This window comes from Rhinolophus sinicus, chromosome 3, assembly GCF_057876585.1.
Source record: "Rhinolophus sinicus isolate RSI-liver-muscle chromosome 3, RSI-T2T, whole genome shotgun sequence".
Taxonomy (NCBI): Eukaryota; Metazoa; Chordata; class Mammalia; order Chiroptera; family Rhinolophidae; genus Rhinolophus; species Rhinolophus sinicus.
Genome location: NC_142503.1, coordinates 128,021,959 through 128,043,463, shown reverse-complemented (window position 1 = coordinate 128,043,463; position 21,505 = coordinate 128,021,959). Strand labels below are relative to the sequence as shown.

The window sequence follows — 21,505 nt, the reverse complement described above, 5'->3', positions numbered from 1 at the left end:
GATTAATTTGTATAGGGGATTCTAGATTTGTGGTGACAAGTAGGTAATAAAGAGAACTTCCTAGAGGTGCTGGGAATTAGAGATGAGAAAGGGAAAGGGGCTCAGGAGAAAGGCACCCAATATCATTTCTATTATTCTGTAGATTACACCTTCAACATGTTCTGCCTCCTCCCTTCTTTTCCATTTTTTCTTTAAAATCACAATGCAAGGCCCCAATCACAAGTGTCCTCATAATGCAGAGGTAAAGGAAGATTGAACACACAAAGAGGAAGCAGTGTGACCAAGGAGGCAGACATTGGAACTACCAGCTTGAAAATTCAAGGAATAAAAATTATCACCTTGAACCTCCAAGGGAGCATAGCCTTGCCAACACCATGATTTCAGACCAGTGAAAGTGATTTTGAACTTTTGGTCTTCCGAACAGTGAGAGAACAAATTTATGTTGTTTTAAGCCACCAAGTTTGTGGTAATTTGTAAAAGCAGCCATTGGCAACTAATACAACATCAAAAAGAATGTAAATCTTAAGAAAGAATTTAACAAAATAAGTGCAAAACTTATGGTCTGAAAACTAGAAAAAACTTGAAAAACATTTAAAAGACCTAAACAAATAGATACCTCATGCTCATGGATTAAAAACCTTAATATGGTTAACATGGCAGTATTCTTCAAATTGACCTACAGATTCAACACAATCCCTATGAAAATTCCAGCTGTTTTTTTTTTTGCAGAAACTGACAAACTGATCATACAATTCATATGGAAATGCAAGGGATCCAGAATAGCCAATCTTGGAGGACTCACACTTCCTAATTTCAAAATTTATTATAAAGGTACAGTAACTAAGATAGTATGGTACTGGTATAAAGACAAACGTAGAGACCAATGAAATAGAATTGACGGTCCAGAAATAAACCCATACATTTATGGTCAATTGATTTTCCAAAAGGGTGCAAGACAATCCAATGGGTAAAGAAAAGTTTTTTAACAAATGGTGCAGGGGCAACTGGATATGAAAATGCAAAAGAATAAAGGTGGACCCCTATATCACATCATACACAAAAATTAACTCAACATGGATCAAAGACATAGCTAAATTCTTAGTATAAAACATAAGCATAAATCTTCATAATCTTTTTTTAAAAGATTTTATTGGGGAAGGGGAACAGGACTTTATTGGGGAACAGTGTGTACTTCCAGGACTTTTTCCAAGTCAAATTGTTGTTCTTTCAATCTTAGTTGTGGAGGGCGCAGCTTAGCTCCAGGTCCAGTTGCTGTTGTCAGTTGCAGGGGGCGCAGCCCACCATCCCCTGCCAGAGTCTAACCGGCAACCTTGTGGTTGAGAGCCCAGTGGCCCATGTGGGAATTGAACCAGCAGCCTTCGGAGTTAGGAACATGGAGCTCCAACCGCCTGAGCCACCGGGCCGGCCCTTCATATGCTTGTATAAAGCAATGGTTTCTTAGATATGACACCAAAACCACAAACAACCAAAGAAAAATTAGATAAATTGGACTTCATCAAAATTAGAAACTTTTGTGCTTTAAATGATATAAATGATACACATCAAGCAAGTTAAAAGACAACCCACACAAGGGGAAAAAATACTTGCAAATCTTATAACTGATAAGGGACTTGGATCTAGAATACACAAATAATTTTTACAACCAATAACAAAAACACAAGTAATCCAATTAAAAAATGAACAAATGATCTGAATAGACATTTCTTCAAAGAAGATATACAAATTGCTCATGAGCACCTGAAAAGAAGCTCAACATCATTAGCCATTAGGGAAATGCAAATCAATATCACAATGAGACACTAACTTCATACTCACTGGGGTGGTTATAATTAAGAAGACAGATTATAACAAGTGTTGGCAAAGCTATGGAGAAATCGAAACCCTCATTCATTGCTGATAGGATTGTAGAATGTTGGGTCCTATTTGGAAAACAGTCTAGCAGTTTCTCAAATGATTTAACAGAGTTACCATATGGCCAAGCAACTCCACTCCTAGGTATATACCCAAGACAAACGAAAATATTAGTCTCCATAAAAACTTGTATACAAATGTTTATAGCACTATTCACAATAGCCAAGAAGTGAAAACAACTCAAATGTCCATCAACTGATGAATAGAAAAATAAAATGTGATATATCCATGTAATGAAATATTATTCAGCAATAGTAAGTGAAAGTGCCAGTCACAAAAGACCACATATTATATGATTGCATTTTAATGAAATGCCCAGAATAGGCAAATCTATAGGACCACAAAGATTAATGGTTGCCTAAAACTGGATGTGGGGGTGGGCGTTGGGGAAAAAATGAGAGTAACTGCTAATGGGTACATCCTTTTAGGAGGTGATAAAACTGTTCTAAAGTTGATTGTGGTGATATTTGCCCAACTCCGTGAATATACTAAAAATCTCTGAATTGTATGCTTTAAATGGATTAATTATATGGTATGATTTATATGGTATGGTAGTGTATATAATACATAAATCTTAATAAAACTGTTTAAAAATTTACTCAGTATATACATGCAAATGTTATGAATGATGTTATGGAACTGTAGAAAAAAATAGAAAACAATAAAGTTAATAAACTTGTGTTCTTTGCCAATAATTGTTGGTTGAGTCCTGGAAGAGTTTTGCAAAGATTTACTGTACTGTTAATGGCAAGATTTTCTTGTAACAAAATGGGTGACAAGTACTTAATAATCACAAACAAAATAGGAGGTTTGACACACACGGAAGAGGAGGAGGCAAGATGACCAAGGAGCTCATGAGTCCTGGGTCATAAATTCAAGGACTCAGCTGGGCAATTCTTCTGTTCCACGTAACATCAACTGAGGTCAAGCTGTGGTTTTCAACTGACAAATGAGCTGATCTGAGGAGTCCAAGATGGCTTCACTCACATGGCTGACATATTGGCAAAGATGACTAGAGAGCTGGACTCAGCTGGGACAGTTGGCTAGAGGTCCTACACGTGACCATTATAGCTGGCAGACTCAGGGTAGTCAGACTACTTACATGGAGACTCAGAGCCCCCTAAGAGTTTTAAAATAAGTCTACTGGAAGCATCAAGGATTTTTATGACCTAATCTTAGCAATCCGTTCTGCTACATTCTGTTGGTCAAAAAACTCACAAAGGCCAGGGGAAAAAAAAAAAAAAGGCAGTGTAATTTGTTTTGTCATTGATATAATGCATATGAACAGACTAAATTTCAAGTTCCAAGGAAAGGAAAAACTTATCTGTAACCTCACTAGACAAGTATGAGAATTTATGTTGAAATGGAAACATTTCACAATACAAATCCTGATAAACAGTACAAAAAGTTTTTGTTAAATGACTCAGTAGGCTGTTAAAGCACACTGAGCCTCCATGCTGGGCCTGAAACAGCTAATAAATATTAGAAGCAGAGGCATGGAGACTGGATACCCCCTGCCTTCTTCCTGAGTCTAGCAAGATTCAGAAACCAGAATTTCCCCCACCCTGGCTACTGAAATATGGGGGTTATTCCTTAATTCCAAAGGGCAGCTCCAAGTCAGATCTGATTTCTAGTCCTAGGTCTGCTCTGCAGTTGCGGGACAAACTCAAGACCATCATTTTGCCCTTGCAGTGCTTATTTCCTAAGGCAGATGATGGGAACAATTATACCCATCAAATTTACTCTACCAGTGAGAAGCAGGAGTGAGCTGACATATTTGAGAGTATTCAGAAAATTTGAGGTATGGCGTAATTAAATATGCATAGGCTGGGTTTAAATCAAGTTCTGCAGTGGACTGTGTGACAGGGGCAAGTCAGGTAAAACAGAACCCACTTCCTTAATTTGTAAAACGTACTCCCTTTCATGTCCCCAAACTGGCACCGTGTTCCCCCCGAAAATGAGACCTAGCAGGACAATCAGCTCTAATGAGCCTTTTGGAGCAAAAATTAACATAAGACCGGGTCTTAAATAAATTTTTGCTCCAAAATAAGACCGGGTCTTATATTAATTTTTGCTCCAAAAGGCGTATTAGAGCTGATTGTCCCGCTAGGTCTCATTTTCGGGGGGAACACGGTAGGAGTGAGGAGTGTTGGGGCAGCATCTGGGGGTCTTTCCGTAGCGCCCCCAGGTGCGCACGACGAGTGTCCTGGTTGTCCGCGTCTAAGCCCTGGCTCTGGGCTTCTCTGGCCCAACTCTCTTACATACAGATAAAGAGAGTCCAGAGACCGTGTGACTGCTCCATGATCACACAGGAATACTGTCAGAAAACAGATCCAAGAGCCTTGGGGTCTTTGAAGAATCTGGCGCGGCTCGCCTTGGAGCAACAGCCGGACATGGCGGCTGCACAACGTGGTCCCCTCCTCTGAACGAAGTCAAGACCTGCCACCTAGCAGCCGTTTGAGGTCCCGCAAGGGAAACCTCGAGGAAAGACTGCGGCAACATGGAGCCAATACACTCTCAGTTTGCTCCTCCGGCTCCTTTTTTCCATTGGGCTTCTCCAGTTGTCAATCAATAATTTGCCAAGTTTTTATTGGTTTAGCTTCAATCATTCTATTAAACCTCAATCACATGCTTCTTTCCAAGAGCATCTTTACGTCATTAGCTCTCCTCTAAGCCTGATAAATTTAGTCAGCTCTTCTATTCCATTGGCGGGACCCGGCCCCTCCTCTCGTACATCCTGTTTGGGAGGAAGTGAGAGAGCCTCTATTCCTATTGGCTTAGATTTGCAAGCGGCGGTTGTCTATTACCCTATCAACAGGAAGTACGGTCCCGGAAGGGGCGGGCTTTGTGAAAATGGCGGCGCCGGTGAGTACGGTGTGTCTTCTTTCTTGGCTTGATATTGTGAACATTTCCTTTCCTTTAAGTAGCTTGAGGGAAATTATTGGCCGAAGGAAGGGTGGTGATGAAAGTAGCTTCAGGGACCTTCCTGGCACAGCGGGGTAAAAGCAACAGTAGGGAGACGGGGGTGGAGTTACCACCCTTCAGTAACCTGAGGGGCTGGTGGGGTATGAGGCGAGGCTGCTTGTTCACTGGAGTAGGAAGGTCGGAAGTCTGGGGTGTCCGAAGGAAAAGTGGGGGCTTCTCCATCTCAAACGTCCTGTCTTCTCATATTCCTGAGGAAACAGTGGCTTTTCTTTACTCTTTCCTATAGGAGGTGCTGGAGTCAGACCTGCCAAGTGCCGTGGCACTTTTGAAAAACCTCCAGGAGCAGGTGAGTAATATCACTCCTTTGGAATGAATTAATTACCGATTGGCTTTGACTTTGTGTGCCTCACCCCCAAACTTTGGTGATTTGACTGCTACCAAATACCATCAGAGCGAAATGATTTGATGAAAACTTTCAGGCTACAGAAGTAGTAATTGTAGGGAAAGTAATTGACTTTGCATCCAAAGGAACACAGAAAGCTCAAAAAAGAAGTAATCTGAATCAGTTTCCTTTGTTTTTATAATTAAGGAAATTGATGCCGGGGAAAGGTGATGTGATTTACCTTTTGGGTGCCCAGCTAATATACATTTATATAGTTCTATGCATTGCAAGTTCAACTAGTACAGATAAGCTTACAGTCCCTCCAATCTGTCCCAGGCTCCATCACCTTTTCATGGTTTGGTAAGATGGTTTCTTTAGCTTTAATAAGAAGTGAAAAGTTTTTTCTACCTTTTGAAGAAGTATAAGAAATCATCCCTTCTATACTTCCCCAGAACTGAAAAGAAAACAGTATTGTACGTTGGGCAGTGTTTCAGATAATTTTTAGGTGGCATTGGTTAGCTTTTACCCTTCACAGCCCACAGAGATCGCTTGATGTATTCCAGTCAGCTGTTTTATTTGGACTAATTTCAGGTGATGGCTGTAACTGCACAAGTTCAAGCTCTGACCAAAAAAGTTCGAGCTGGAGCCTATCTTACAGAGAAGGTAAGACATACTTGAAGAGTAAGCATCCCCTGACTTGATGTTCTCAACAGTTCTTTCATCATAGATATATTGAGTGTCTTGTATGTCCTAAGTGCTGGACCTTCAAAGATGATACAATCCAGTTTCTGTGTTGAGATGTAGTGGAGAAGACAGATTAAAGCAGTAGGTATAAGCAGTAGCAGACATGTTGCAGAGTCATAATGAGTGCTGTTGTAGCCAAGAAGAGAGGGAAATAATTGTCAGAGGAGCAGAGGAAGTCAGGGAAGACTTCTCAGAAGAGGTAACAGGATTGTGATGAATAAATAGGAGAGGGACATAAACAGAATGTGCATTTTTTCCGGCCGGAACATGGAGGGTGCAGAAGAGAAGAAGGTTCCTGCTGTGCCAGAAACCCTTAAAACCTGAAGGAATTTTGCAGAGCTGAAGATCAAGTGCCTGAGGAAGAAGTTTGCCCAAAAGATGCTTCGAAAGGTGAGAAGGAAGCTTATCTATGAAAAAGTGAAGCACTACCACAAAGAATATAGGCAGATGTACAGGACTGAGATTTGGATGGCGAGGATGGCAAGAAAAGCCGGCAACTTCTATGTACCTGCGGAACCCAAATTGGCATTTGTCATCAGGATCAGGCATCCATGGTGTGAGCCCAAAGGTCCGGAAGGTGCTGCAGCTTCTTCGCCTTCGCCAGATCTTCAGTGACACCTTTGTCAAACTCAACAAGGCTTCCATTAACATGCTGAGCATTGTGGAACCATACATCGCATGGGGGTACCCAAACATGAAATCAGTAAATGAATTGATCTACAAGCGTGGTTATGGCAAAATCAACAAACAGCGAATTGCCCTGACAGGTAACACATTGATTGCTCAATCTCTTGGTAAATATGGCAACATCTGCGTGGAGGATCTGATTCATGAGATCTATACTGTTGGAAAACGCTTCAAACAAGCAAATAACTTCTTGTGGCCCTTCAAATTATCTTCTCCACAAGGTGGAAAAAGACCACCCACTTTGTGGAAGGGGGAGATGCTGGCAACAGGGAAAACCAGATCAGCAGGCTTATTAGGAGGATGAACTAAGGTATCTACCATAGGTATTTTTGTAATTTGGTCAGTTAATAAAATAAACAGTGACTTTTCAAATTGAAAAAAAAAAAGAATGTACAAAGGCACACAGCTCTGAAAGCATGGTGATATTTTGGGGAAGGAGGTAAGTCATTTAGTGTGGTTGGATGTATATTTCGTGTGTTTGTATGTGTTAGGGATAGAAAATATGATTGGGAAAGGAGTCATTCTGTGAAAAGCCTTGTCAGCTGAGTAGTTAACTGTTGTATTTCATCTAATCTAAGATGTTGTTGATTGGGGACGTACCACTCATTTTTACTAAGAAAACAAAATGCTGTCTATTAATCTATGACATAATGCTAAGACACCATTGATTAAAAGATACATTCTGGGGTGGCCGGTTAGCTCAGTTGGTTAGAGCGCAGTGCTCTTAACAACGTTGCCGGTTTGATCCCCACATGGGCCACTGTGAGCTGCGCCCTCCACAACTAGACTGAAACAACTACTTGTCTTGGAGCTGATGGGTCCTGGAAAAACACACTTAAAATAAATGAAAGTTAAAAAAAAAGATGCATCCTGATTTCAGAGATGTCAAAATACGAAAATGATGTGCATCTTAAAATTGAAATATGGTAGTTTTGGTATTAAGGTCTTGTAGAACCTTCTCAGATCACTGAGTGTGGGGCAGTATAGACAGAGGGCTATGGAGCACTCATACTTGAACTGGAAAACTTTGGTGTTTTCTGTTTTATATATTGAGCTTTTGTGCTAAGATGTTGTTAAAGCAGAATGTTCCATAGGTCAACAAAAGAATGAAAATTATTGCAGTAGGATAATAAGGATTTTTAAGCATGGGGTTTACAGCAGGTTTGTGCTTTAGAAACATAGCTAACAGCATTTTTAATATATTCTCTTTTTACCTTTTCTTTCTCATCGTTCAGTTTTATTCTCATCTATTTTTATATTCTCTGATTTTTTTATCTTTGCTTTCTCTTCCTTTGTGTTTCTGTCATGCGTTTGTAACTCAGTTTGTACTGGACAGTGCCCAGGCCTGTCAGAAGAGCTTACTTCTCAAATTCTTGGCTGTCTTTATTTTGGGCACTATGCTTTGCTCCATTTTAATGGCTTTTTGAGGTGGGCTGCCAACATGTATCTTAGATCACTATATATTTGTTTATTTCTTGAACAAATCTTTACTAGCTTAGATGACCAAACTCTTCTAGGTGATTTATAGGTTACAAAGTGCTTTCATATTACCTTATTTGAGCCTCATAAAGAAGGAAATACTATACATATTACAGATGAGGAGACTGATGTTATAAGGTTAAGTGACTTACCCAATATTTGACTACTAAAAGCCTAATTCAAAACTGAAACTCAGTTTGTCTGTCTTTTAATCCTTTGCTTGTCCTCCTGTACTGCACTAGTGCTGGTCTTAAGAGCTTAGCGTGTTGGTTTAAAGATACCCAGGGCTTAGGTGTTGGAGTCAGACCGAGTTTGAATACCAGCTTTACTCCTATTACAGTGTTATTTTAGGCAGAGAATTTAACCTGTCAGACATAGTAGGTCTTCCCAGCATGGTGGACTTTTTCAGTTTCGTTATGCAACAGTAACTCCTTTTTTAAAAAGTAACTAGAACTTAAGTCATTGTTCGCACATTACTCTCTTTTACTTAAAAGAATAAATATAATGTTTGATTTTTCTGCCTATAAATATAGTTAACTTTTAATTTTACGAAATTTGGAACATACATAAAACCACAAGAAAATTAAAAACCAATATAATCACGGTTGTGAGATAACCACTAGGGTACATGTTTTGAAGATTTCGTTATAAAAGTAATACATGCTTGATGGAAAAACAGTCTCACAGCACAAGCACTCCATTTTTTCCTTTTCCTCATCTCGATCTCCAGGGTTAGCAGTTGTTAATTGTGTATTATTCTCCAGACATTTTTCTCTACATATCAAATGTATGCATCATACACCCACCTCCCCGTTGGTTGGAACCATATTACACATACTTTACATACTGTAGAAAGTGTGTTGACATGGAATTAAGTTAGTATCACAGGAATTATGTATAGATCATTGTGTTTACCTGTATCCTGTAATTCCATTGTATGGGAATACAATCAGTAATTATTTTGATTAAATTAGTGTAAAGTTCAACACTGGAGACTTTTTTTTTCTTTTTTTAGATTTTATTGGGGAAGGGGAACAGGACTTTATTGGGGAACAGTGTGCACTTTCAGGACTTTTCTCCAAGTCAAGTTGTTGTTCTTTCAGTCTTAGTTGTGGAGGGCACAGTTCAGCTCCAGGTCCAGTTGCCATTGCTAGTTGCAGGGGGCGCAGCCCACCATCCCTTGCGGGAGTCGAACCGGCAACCTTGTGGTTGAGAGGACGTGCTCCAACCAACTGAGCCATCCGGGAGCTCAGCGGCAGCTCAGCTCAAGGTGCCATGTTCAATTTTAGTTGCAGGGGGCGCTGCCCACCATCCCTTGCGGGACTTGAGTAATTGAACTGGCAACCTTGTGGTTGAGAGCCCACTGGCCCATGTGGGAATCGAACCGGCAGCCTTCGGAGTTAGGAGCACAGAGCTCTAACCGCCTGAGCCACGGGGCCGGCCCCCGAGACGTTTTTTTGTTTTTTTTTTTTTTTTTTTAGTTTCAGGTGTACAAAACTGTAATAGTTAGACATTTACACCCCTCACGAAGTGATAACACCTCCCCCAATCTACTACCCCTCTGACATCATATGTAGCTATTACAATTCCACTGACTCTTCCTTATGCTGTACTCCATGTTCTGTGACATAATATATATATGTATATATATTAAATTCTAATTGACATTCATTATTCAGCTTCAGGTGTGCACTGCAGTGGTCAGGTCCATGAAGTGGTGGGGACCATTTTTGATTGTCACGACTTGAGGGGGCATCAGTGGGTAGAAGCCAAGAATGCTGCTGAGCACCCTCCAGTGCCGGGACAGCGCTCCACAGCGAAGAATTAGTTGTCCCCAAAGGGCAGTGCTCTGAGGTTGAGAGACGCTGCTGTAGTCATTTTGGGGGCTACTTTATTGATTTTCTTGCTCTTATTGTATTCCAGTACTGCTCTGAGCTTTGCTTATGTTATGTTAGCATAATTTTCTCTGGCCATTTTAGGTACAGCCACTGCCTTGAGACTACTCTAGATACCTTATATGAACTGATTGGGAAAAACTTGAACTTGGAAAAAATTATCCTGTTTGTTCCAGACTCTCCTCCTGAATCTTTGGCTAAAACTGAATTTGCATGTCTTACTGTTTTGTTCAACTCAGGGTCTCAGCCTCTTGGAAGTAAAAGACCAGCTGCTGCTCATGTACCTTATGGATTTGAGCCATCTCATCCTGGAAAAAGCCTCAGGAGGGTCTCTTCAGGGACATGCTGCAGTTTTGAGACTGGTGGAAATCCGCACGGTATGAAACATTTGGCATCTTAGAGTTCTAGGTTTCCAAATCCTGAACTCCAGGACTGTAACACACCAGCTCTCATTTAAGTGGATTTTTCATGTTTGAGTGAAGAAACCAAATGGAAAAAAAAGTAATCTTCTCTTTATTTGCTCAGCTTGGTGCATATTTTAGGTGCTTTATCTGACAATTTAATGTAGGGATTCTGATGTGTCCTTTCTAACCATGTTACAGGTTTTGGAAAAACTGCGTCCCTTGGACCAAAAACTGAAGTATCAAATTGACAAACTAGTCAAGACGGCAGTGACAGGCAGCCTCAGTGAGTGGGGGAAGCTGGAAGGCTATGCGGCAACCATCATGAAGTCCCAAATCTTATACAATCTCTTGGTTTTTTTAATGTTTCAGGTGAGAATGACCCACTCCGTTTTAAGCCTCATCCCAGCAATATGATGAGCAAGGTAGGGGTGCTCTTATCCTGATTTTTCTGAGGAATCTAAGCCTAAATGAACCTCATGGTGATTCTGGATCTTCTGGGATTCTTTTATTACTTTTGATTCCCACCTCATGCTTTAGAATGTTGAGTATGAGATTCCCCCTTCTCCCTTTTGCTTGTATTTCTGCCTTTCTAGGTTTTGTTTTGTTTTCAGTCGCTTGTCTGACTAACACTTCCTAAGTTGGCAGACACTGTATTCTTTTTGTAGTTGAGCTCTGAGGATGAGGAGGAAGTTGAAGCAGAGGAAGGCCAGTCTGGAGCTTCAGGGAAGAAATCTGCGAATGGAACAGTTAAGAAATATGTTCCGCCACGCTTGGTTCCGGTACATTACGGTATGAACTGTGGCTACTGCTTCCTCAGCACCAGTTGTGTTTCTCTTCTCTTTTTCTCTGTTCTGGGATAACTCTTGCTAATTTTTATCACGTAGATGAAACAGAGGCTGAGCGGGAGAAGAAGCGGCTAGACCGAGCCAAGAGGCGGGCATTGAGCAGCTCTGTCATTCGTGAACTCAAGGAGCAGTACTCTGATGCTCCCGAAGAAATCCGTGATGCTCGGCACCCACATGTCACTCGCCAGAGTCAGGAGGATCAACACAGGTCTGAGGCCCTGCAGTTAGATGTTGTTTCCGGCGCTGTAGACACGTGTCCTTCTGCTGTGGGTGAATAGGATCAAGTCTGGTGCCAAGAGAAGCCACATTATATAGAAAACAGTGGAAACGTGGGACAACAGTTTAAGAATTAGAGGTTTGAAAGTACAGAATAAGAACTAGGAAAAAATCAAAGTGTTTTTCCCCTCAGCTATTCAGGCAGAATAAATGCTATGTGAAGAGGGATACATCCAGTTCTACCTAGTAGGGCTTTAACATTCTATATTTCGCTATCACAGCTCTTGCTTTTGTGCAGAAGGCAGTATAGACTGGTTTTTAATGGCAGCAAGAGGACTAGATAAGTTTAGGGAAGAGAAGTAGAAAAGTGATTGTAACTTGAATGCAGAATCATCAACTTTGCCCATGTGGCAATCTCTACAGTTGATAGATTTGAGTGAAATGGCCCATGTAGAGAATCCTATTTATAGAGCTGAAATATTAGAATTTTCTGATAAAATACTTGAAATATGTCTATGGATGTGCTGTGAGTTCTAGGGAGGAGGGGAGTTATAGCACAAATAGCATTTCCTTGAGGAAGCTCAGTATTGAGCATTCAGTATGTCCTTAGTGAATATTATGTTGACCAGCTATGAAATTTTTTGACAACTGTTTGAATAAGGAGTGAGTAAATACCTGGGCCCAGCTTCTTGGTTGCAGCTTTCTATCTTATGGACTGAGCATGCTGGAAACTGTCTGTGTTTCTCTGGCAGGATTAACTATGAGGAGAGCATGATGGTGCGTTTAAGTGTCAGTAAGCGAGAAAAAGGACGGCGAAAACGAGCAAATGTCATGAGCTCACAACTTCATTCCCTCACACACTTCAGTGACATCAGTGCCTTGACAGGAGGGACCCCTCATCTTGATGAGGTAAGGTTGTGATACACTGCGGGGAGGTGACCTTCATGCTTGCAGCCAAATGTACATGGCGCTTTTGTTACCATGAGGAACTTGGGAAGGAATACTAACACTTGGAAATGCACTGCCATTCCTTCACTTCTCCATCTGTCTCCAGGATCAGAATCCTGTTAAGAAGCGGAAGAAGATACCTAAGAACGGTCGGAAGAAAAAAGGTCAGTGAATGGCTGGGACGTAGGTGATCAAGAGCAGGGTGGGGAGGACGAATTGGGATGCCATCGTAGGTCTTACCAACCCCCTTAGTATTTCGTCCATAGTGGGCATTAATCTCTTTAGAGGAGGGCTGTTATTTTTCTCCTTTCCCAACCTGAAAATCAGCATCATTCACAGAAGAGATTTTTGGATTCTTTCTCTAAGGTCCCACAGCTCCTGTGCAGGCTTCCTTAAATAGAATTATAAACACTGTAAACATGTCACTTGAAGGAACCGTTATCCCATTTCAGTTTCTATCTACTTCTAGTCTTTTGTCCTGGGAGAATATAGAGTACTGCCTGGGGGCGCACCCTTATTGAGCCCTTCTCTCTAAATGTCTGTTTGTTCTGTCCCTTCAGCTTTTCCAGCTGTCCTTTGCCTCATTCTTGGTTTCCCTTCCTTTCAGGTTTTCGGAGGCGGCGGTGATTATGGATATATATATACACACACTTATATATATATGTAAAACTTTTTTTTTGGTTATCCTGGGATACTTCTAATATCACTGTATTATAGTTTTTTCCCCCCCTTGGAATATGTTTCCTCTGGACACGTGGAAAGATCTTTATTAATAAAATTGATTTTACTTATGAATTGAAGCCCCTTTTACACATGTATTGTATGACTCAGTCGCTCGGTGTGGGGTATTTTTGGGGAGAAGGCCATAATAGGGAAAGATGAGATTTTGGGGAGAGTGGGAAAAGTTTGGCTTTATATAGTTTTCTTTGATAATAGAAACTAGAAATTGGTTATTTAGCAACAACAACAACAAAAAAAGTCAGGAGATTAGAGGACTATCATCAACTGTTCAACCTTCAGTTGCCCCAAGTTCCTGCATTTGTTACAATATAGATAATCTGAAATACGTGGATTTTAAGTTTTATTAATGTATCTTGCTGGCCACCAGGTGGCATTAGTAGTTCAGAAAACTTGTGGTGCTTGACTCATCAAAAGCAAGATAGAACCTTTCCTCATCAGCGAGTTACTCTTGTCTCCACTTCCCTGAATGTTTTTCTTTTGTTTTTAAAATAGCATGAACATTGGGCTGCTCTTAGGTCAGTTATTGAAAGTTAGTGTATCTGGAGAGATAGTACAGTGAAGGAAAAGCCCAGAGTGTGAAGAATCAGTATTGTCTTATATTTTTCAGCCTCTTTGACCCTCCTTCAACTAAGGCCTCAGTTTACTTGTCGGTAAAGGCCAGCCCTTTTACAAAGAGCTTGCAGAAAAGTGCCAGCAAGCAGCAGACAGAAAATTCCTAGCTTAAAGACCAAAAGAATGAAATATCAAACCAAGTAAGGAGGCTGGTGAGAGTTACATATCTGAGATCTTGTTTTCTGTTCAGAGAATGACCTCTGTTAGTGAGAAATCCCTCAGGCCTTGAATAATAAAGGGAAAAGAGGAATAGAAAGAGGTAGAAGTTGAGGAGTCTGTAGAATTAATTCATTGGAGTTTAAGAGTCTCATGAACACCTAATTTTCGAGTCTGGCATTCCTGGGCAGTGCCATGGAGAAGGATATAATTTGGGTCATTACATCACCAAAACCTTGTTGATTCTGATTCCTGTGAATCTGGATTTATACTGATCTGTCTGATTAGGGTAGGGTCTGTTTTTGGTCAGCTGCAGCCTGGTAGAAAGTAGTAAGGAGACAGCCTCGTACTGTTTTCTGTTAACTCAGTGATCTTGGGCAAATCGCTTAATATCTCTGGTCTTTTCATTTTCCTCAGCTGAAAAATAAACATGTTAGACCAAATCTCTGAGATTCCCTCCAAACCAGAGAGCCTAGAGCTGTTTTTCATGGTTGACACCAAGGTGTGCCTCTTTCTGGCTGAACTAACTGGATAAGAGGTTCAGTTAAAAAATGCTTTAGTTAGGACCACTACGTTTGCTTCTTAGGACTAACTATTACATTTGCTTCTAGTTTATTAAGATTTTTGGATTATGGGAACTGCCAAGGGATAGGAGGTGCTTTTTTTCTCTCCCCCTCACCCCCATATTTTACTGGAAGATGACTGGCACCAGGACTGCGGTGAGGGCTGTCTCCCCAAAACCTCAGACTACTGCTCAGACCCACAGTCAGCCACCTGTCCCCTTCCTCCTGGGCCTAGGCCCTTCACACAGAGGCTCTAACCGTAGGGATAATTCCAAACCAATGAGAAGCCAGGAGATGCAAGAGTCCTGGGGCACAGGGAAACTGAGGCAAGAGGTGCAGACACCTCAGTCTCTAGGCAGAGGCTACCTCAGCTCATACGGGTCCACCCAACCCCCTGCACCACAGGCCGACCCTGCCCGCTTCAGGCCCAGTGCTTTTGTCAAGTAAATGGCAGAGCTGGAATTCAAACCCAGGCTGCCTGGATCAGAGTCCAGGGATCTAACCCTTATCCCATGATGCTTATTTATGTATTTATGTATTTATTTATTTATTTATTTTTAAAGATCTTACTTTGTTACATACTGACCCAAGTACTTTACACTTAATCCTTAGAAAATACGTGTCATCTCTAGATTGCTAGTGAGGAAACTGAGACACTTAGGTTATTTGCCCAAGGTTACACGGCTGATAAGGTAGAGAGCCAGTGGTCTGGGAACACAGGATGGAGGACCTCAAGTACCCTGCTCTTCCCTCCATACCGCCCCATTTCTATTCGAGGCCTCGCCTTCAAAGAAACCACGAGTTCCAGACACTCTCTGGCCTCTTGGTGCAGCAGTGAACTGAACAGACAAAAACCCCTGTCTTTGTAGGTCTTGTATTAATTCAATCTAGTCGTTAATCTCAGAACATCTTGTCATCCCTGGCCTTCTACATGACAAGCATTATTTGAAAGGTTTTCAACAAAAAGTTGAATAATTTCCAAGAATAGCTGCACCAGAGTCATCAAACAATGTTTTGAGTTCATTGTTGTACAAAGTTTTACATGGATTCTCAATGCATAAAACAGGTATAAGTAAAGTTACTTTCGTTAAAGTGGGGGTGAGGAGGGGTCCTGGAGCTCCACGTTCTCATGGCCCGCTTTCCCCGAGGTTTCTGAGGAACGCCAAGGAACCTGTAGAACTCCATAGAATATAGTTTGAAAAGCACTGTTACAGTAGTAGGACACGGGAACTAAGACCTCAGTAGTCAGGGTTTCTTTATTGCTGCTGTTTGCCTCTTTCTCTTATTCCTACGCAGAGATTCAGTTCTCTGATCACTCAGACCACGTGAATGTCAGATTTCCTCAGTGCGGTGCTAACAGCGGATCATTCATTCCCAGGCTCATTAAGTGACGTCTGTCATTTAATGCACATGAGCATCTGTTCAGTTTTATCAAGTGATGGTAAAGAGAGTGTTGGCTTTGTTCTGGACAAGTGATTTCGCATCTCTGCCTTAGTATTTTCATCTGGGGGTGGGGAAGAGTGTTTGAACAAGGTCTGTTTTTGCCTCTCAGGCTTTTGTTACGATTTTATGAAGGCTTGGGGAAGTGTCTGTGAGGAGTTTACAGCAGTCTTCATGGATATCTTACTAGAAAATAAGTTTTGTGTATAAGGAATGAATAACCTGATTGCAGACATTTTCAGCACCACGGAGAGTTCAAGCCCATTCCTGGTTTGGGGTTGGTGGAAGGCACGGAGCTAAATCAATCCAGAGCTGGATGGTGTAGACCTCCCCTTTTGCAGTTCCGTTTATCTGTCCAGTCCCCAGTTCTGATTGGTCCAGATTGAGTGGGAGTCAGCCGCAGTCCTGAGTGGCCCTCTCCTCCCTGGGATCTAGTAGGTGTGCAACCCTCAGATTCATGTTTAGACTTATCCAGGGATTTGGCCAACTTGACAGAGACATGAGTGAGTCCTGTCTTCTGCCTTTTTGGTAACATTCATATTGTGATGCCCAAAGTTTTTTAACAGTCCTTGAGAAAAACTGTCTGTCTCCCTCTTTGCTTACAGACCCTTGAGAAGACTTAAAGTTGCTTTTTCATTCCTTGGGCTCTGCCTCTTTTTCTGCGTCTGCATGGAGAAAGGCATCACTGCGCTGGCTCTCTGCCCAGTCTTGCTTTTGTGTTTCTTTGATCTCATTGTTCAGAGGGTCTCCGAGAAACCCCAAGAGCCATGCCTTTGCATGTTTAAGCTATTGATGCTTTTGAAATAACAGAGCGTCGCTGTGTAAGAAGTGTATTAAAGGTCTATCTGGAACAAATTTGGGTCAATAGGTGGCAGTAGTCACCTAGTCCCGAGGCCCTGACACCCCCTGAACACCAGCACATTTGATGGCCATTATACTTGAGGTTATGAGAAAGGAGGTCACATTGAAATAAAAATGGGGAGAAAAGCAATCCTTTTTTTTTGGAATCCAGGAAATGCTGAAATGTACTGGATTACCTCTGGGGCTGTGGTATGGATTGCCGTCAGCTGGGAGGGGCACTGGTAGGAAGGAGCCGGGCCTCAGGATTGGGGGAGTGCTCTGTGGGTACTGGGGCTTCCGAGGGCTAGAGTCAGACTGAGAGGAGGACCAGTCCTGAAAGGAGAGAGTCTGAGGTTGAGGGGAGTAGCGAGGGAGGTGGAGGAGGGAGGGGCAGAGCTGTGTGAAGGCACCATGGAGAGGGTGGGCTGTGAGGGGAGGACTGCGGTTAGAGGGGGAGGGGTGGCTGCTGCAATCCTGAGCCGATCTAGTGGAGGAGGGGAGAGGGATATACTGGTCTGTGCTGCTGCATTGGCTCCCCTCCCCCACACTTCCCAAGAAGCCAGAGCAATGCTGGCAAGTCTGTCTTCATGTATTTATTATTATTAAAAATGTGAAGGATCCTCCCTCCCTAGAAGCACAACAAATACCACTGATCGCTTTTCTCTCTCTCCTCCCTCTGCAGAGCTTTTGCATTCTCTCCTTCTTCCCACCGCACGCAGCCCACCCCCAGGTCTGTTTGACTGTTGGCAGGACTCTTCCCTTTCCTTCTCTGAGCTTGGTGGCTCCCTGGGGGTTTCTAATGATGGTTGGGAGTTACAAGGCACTGCTGGGAGGTAGCAGCCAGTGAGGGCATCCATTGCCCCAGGGAGGGAGCTGTACTCCAACATCCAGTGGGGAAAGGAAATCACTTGGAAATAAAGATGAAATCCTTTCTCCAGCTAACGAAAGAAGAAAGAGATGCGCACAGTCCGTTTCGTACTTGGCATTCCTCCCCGTTAGTACCCTTTTCCTTTCTACCGCCTGACTTGTGAGGGGGAAACCCCCTTAGCATGGGCAACGCCGGGAGTTCTCTGCCCTCCCTCCCTCACCTTGTTAAGTCCCTTTCTTCCCGGGAGAGCCATATAGAATTTATTCTTCTAGCCTGTGTGTTGTGTTACTGAGAGGTTTGAAGGGCAGAAGCCATGGCTTCTCCCTCCCCACCTGCACCCCAGACGCCCATGCTCGGGCGGGGGCCTCTTTTGTTGCCGCCTGTCACCCTTTGCCATGCCCATAGGTGGTGCTGCTGGCGCTCTGCTTGCAGGGTCCTCCTCTCCAACACCATTCCTCCCACTCCCTGGCACCCTCCCCCTGTCCCCAGCCCTCTACTGCCTGATTGTTATTCCACCAACGTCTTCTCTACTGTTCCCTTCCTCAAATTAATTTTGTGGCGCTCTTTTTTTCCGCAGTGCCATCTTCTTTCCCTCCCCCCGGCTCCAGCTTTCTTGCATTTTGTATTTCTCCCTCTTTCACTGCAGGATTTCCATCTCACTCCCCAGTCTAAAGATCTACATACACTCTTCCTCACTGCCTTTCTTTCTCTTTATGTCTTCTCCCTTTGGCATCTTACAGATGGCTCTCCTAATGAAAGGGGCTGTGGGTGAGATGGGTCAGAAGAGAACAGGGTGAGGGGAGCTCAGGGGTCCGTGTTAGGGGCTAGGTCGGGAGAATGACGAGGCTCTGAGCAGAATGAATGGAGATGGGGAAGGAAAGGTGTCCTTCGCTGTCCACGTCTATTTAGTTCCTGGATTTGGAGAGTGAGAGTTCAGCTGGCAGGGAACACTGTGTTTTTATCTGAATTTATAGAATTTGGTCTCGCGTGCTGGGAAATGAGAGAGAGAGAGTCACAAGAATTCAAATAAGGCTTTCATCCAGAAACTTCTGATTTCGATGGCTAAGGATAGCTGTGCTTTTGTTATCCTGTGTTTTGAAGACTCTGGAGGAAAGTCATGCTCTAAAATCTGTTCTGTGGTCCCTCAGGAAATTCCTGCTCCTGAGTTTTGAGTCCTCAGAAGGTCCTTGCCAGGGCAGCTGTGAAGCCTATTGGATGGGCACCCTGGCCGGCTGGTACTGCGAGCACAGTTCCGTTTGCTCTTGAGGCTTCCTCCTTCTGGTCCTCCTCGTCTCTCCTTTTGCTCAGCCAAGTTTACATGGTTGCCCCACTCAGCCATGGCTCTCTTTATTGTTATAGTCTTTCCAGGATGTAGCCTGAACTCATCAGACCGTCACCCTAGCTCTCGCCCCACCTGGCTGCTGATGTCTACCTGGAGACCGCTCGTTGTATGGCCAGTATGACCCCTCAGCTCACTCAGCAGGGTTGTTGATTGTAAAGTTATTAATGTCTTAGATGGCTAATTTTCTCTGCTTATTTGTATGGATTAATAGTATCCTCGTAACTCCCTGGACAATATGCTGAGTCTTAGCCTTTTGTATGGCCTAGGAATTGTCCACAGGGTGGGCAGTGTGGTCTCTTCCTTCATTCCCTGGTGGACAGAGATTTTCTTTAGCTTAAGTGGCAGCCCCAGAGTGACCGGCTTCCATGTCCCTGGCATGTGTGGGTCAAGGCTGACTCTGGACTGTGGAGAGAGGCAGAGTTGGCTGCCCAGCAAGCCCTGGAAAGAGCCACAGTGAAAAATGGCCTAGGACACCATTCCACTGTATTTTGTTATCTGAGGTTTGGAGGTGCTTGTGGAAACCTCTCTTGCCTTCCTAACGTGTATATATTGTGGAGTCACATGGGCCAGTGGCCTCTTTGTTTCCTCAGCTGATTTTCCTACTGCCCTTTTCAGAGACCTCTCTTGTCCTATTCAGGGGACTCTAGTTACGGTTGTGGGCTCCTGTAGTAGAAACTGTGGTCCCTTTTAAGGTTCCTCTCTAAAAGCAAGGCTCAGTATTTGTTGCAGTAAACGGTAGGGGCTTTTTAGCTTTAGTATTCATATTTTTCTACAGCAGTTATAAATGAAATTTTAGCTATTTCTTTGCTGGGTGCTTATGGTGCTATAGCTGAAATTGGTTGGTTTTTGTTTTCTTCCACTCAGGCCCTATTGGGGGAGTGATTTGTCCAAAACTGTAGAAATAATTTATTAGCAGAACAGGCATTAGAATCTATACCATCTTGGACATCTAAGTCTGACTTTTTGTTGACTGCTTCTTGGAAACCAATGTTCCCATTCCATCCTCAGGGTCACCGACAGCCTTGCAGCCAGCTACAAGTCAGGTTCTGTGTCTAAGCTGGCCTTGCTTGGCCTGCGGAGGGAAAGCATCAGCTGTGGGGGAGGGATGTCGGTGAGGGTACCTGGCTTGCCAGGAAGGTGCTGGCACTCCCCTCAGGTGTTACACAGTCCAGCCTATTGGAGGGACCGCCACAGTGCCACAGTAGGGAATTTCCAGAGCCCTGGCTTCTATCTCCCATTCCAGATTTAGTGTGACCTTACTGCTAACTAGTATACCCCTTCCCCTAAGCCTGTTCCTCTCAAAAATATCTTGGGGCTGGACAGCACATGGTTGTGGATGCTGGAAACTCTGGATTCTTCTCGTTTGCAACTAACTCTTCAGTCCCAGGTCCACGAAAATTAACAAAGGCTCTATGGACCTACTTCCTCTTCCTAGCACTGATAACCCTAAATCTTACAGAATTTATCATTGTGGCTATATTAATAAATGTTCCTGCAGTTTTTATTGTTAATTAAAACCTAGGCTTGAAAATAAACTCAAAAAGCATTCATGTATTCCTACTTTGAGCCTGTAGCGACTTACCCTGAGAACCGCTTTGTCTCACCTGCCAGCCTTGGGTTTAGCCTCACGGGTTAGCTCTGGAGAATAAAAAGCCCCTGAGTTTCTACATCCTCTCTCCCAATTCTGATTCACTCACTGCTAGCTTTTACAGGAAGCCCTAGGTGGTAAAGAGATCAAATCAGAATTCCTAGCCAGGAAAACCCTGTCTCTTAGCTACAATGACCCTTGTCTGCCGTTGCATTCAGCTCTACGGCAGTTCACACCAGAAAAGCTTCATCTGGCTTTACACCCTCCTTCTCAGTTTCTTTCAGTCAAGTCTTATGTAATCAGTGATGGCAGACTTGCCCTCCCTTATTCCTTCCCAAGGCCTTAAGCTCCAAAATTTCCTAGATGCCTCCCTCCAAAGGGGTGCTTTCTGAAACCCAGCCTTTTCTCTCTTTCTCATCCCTCAAATTCTCAAGTCAGTCTCCTAATGGATGTATTTCCCTCAGCGTTATCAGCTGACACCCTTTGAGAGCCGTCTGGGTGCTGCTAAAAATCCCGTTCCTCACCCATCTCCCTGCTGGAGCTCCTGGAACCGGATTCTGCAGCCTCCTGTCATCCTAGCCTCCTTTTCTGTTCATTTGGAAGCTGCTTTCCTTTGCTTTTGATAAATTCCCCGTTTGGCAGAAATATCCAGTCTTAAGGAAGATCCTGCGGGATGAGTTCCCTGTCTCCGGCACCTTAGTTGACCCTCAGAGGGATCTGCTCCTGTCTCCTCCCCGTAGTGCTGCCATGCCCCCTCTGCCTGGCCTAGGCTAGGCGGGAGCAATCTGCGGAAGTCCTCTGCACAGACTCTCCAGCCCTCTGTCCGTCTTGGCAAACAAAGCGTGGCTGTGCTCCTGACTTCCTCCTCTTTCTTCTCCAGTGTTTATTTCTTCTCCTT

At 43.3% G+C, this 21,505-nt stretch overlaps 1 protein-coding gene and 1 pseudogene across 18 annotated transcripts in view; both read left to right on the top strand.

Moving 5' to 3' along the window:
* The first annotated feature begins 4,717 nt into the window (after positions 1–4,717).
* The window catches only part of NGDN (neuroguidin), a 62,385-nt gene continuing 45,597 nt past the window's right edge, over positions 4,718–21,505 (top strand). For 15 of the 18 annotated variants that reach the window (XR_016020803.1, XR_016020806.1, XR_016020805.1 and 12 more), the window contains exons 1-10: positions 4,771–4,806; positions 5,144–5,203; positions 5,831–5,902; positions 10,284–10,421; positions 10,647–10,731; positions 10,818–10,870; positions 11,114–11,237; positions 11,333–11,501; positions 12,262–12,418; positions 12,564–12,621. Coding sequence is in view for 4 of the 18 variants with exons in the window: in XM_088796988.1 (XP_088653114.1) it covers positions 4,786–4,806; positions 5,144–5,203; positions 5,831–5,902; positions 10,284–10,421; positions 10,647–10,731; positions 10,818–10,870; positions 11,114–11,237; positions 11,333–11,501; positions 12,262–12,418; positions 12,564–12,621 (937 nt within the window). In the remaining 14 variants the exon portion in view is untranslated. Of the gene's footprint in view, positions 4,807–5,143; positions 5,204–5,830; positions 5,903–10,283; positions 10,422–10,646; positions 10,732–10,817; positions 10,871–11,113; positions 11,238–11,332; positions 11,502–12,261; positions 12,419–12,563; positions 12,622–13,064; positions 13,258–21,505 lie in introns of those variants that run through there. The other 3 variants (XM_088796991.1, XM_088796990.1, XM_088796989.1) reach the window with 3 other exon arrangements.
* On the top strand, positions 5,909–10,274 carry LOC148758585 (large ribosomal subunit protein uL30 pseudogene; annotated as a pseudogene).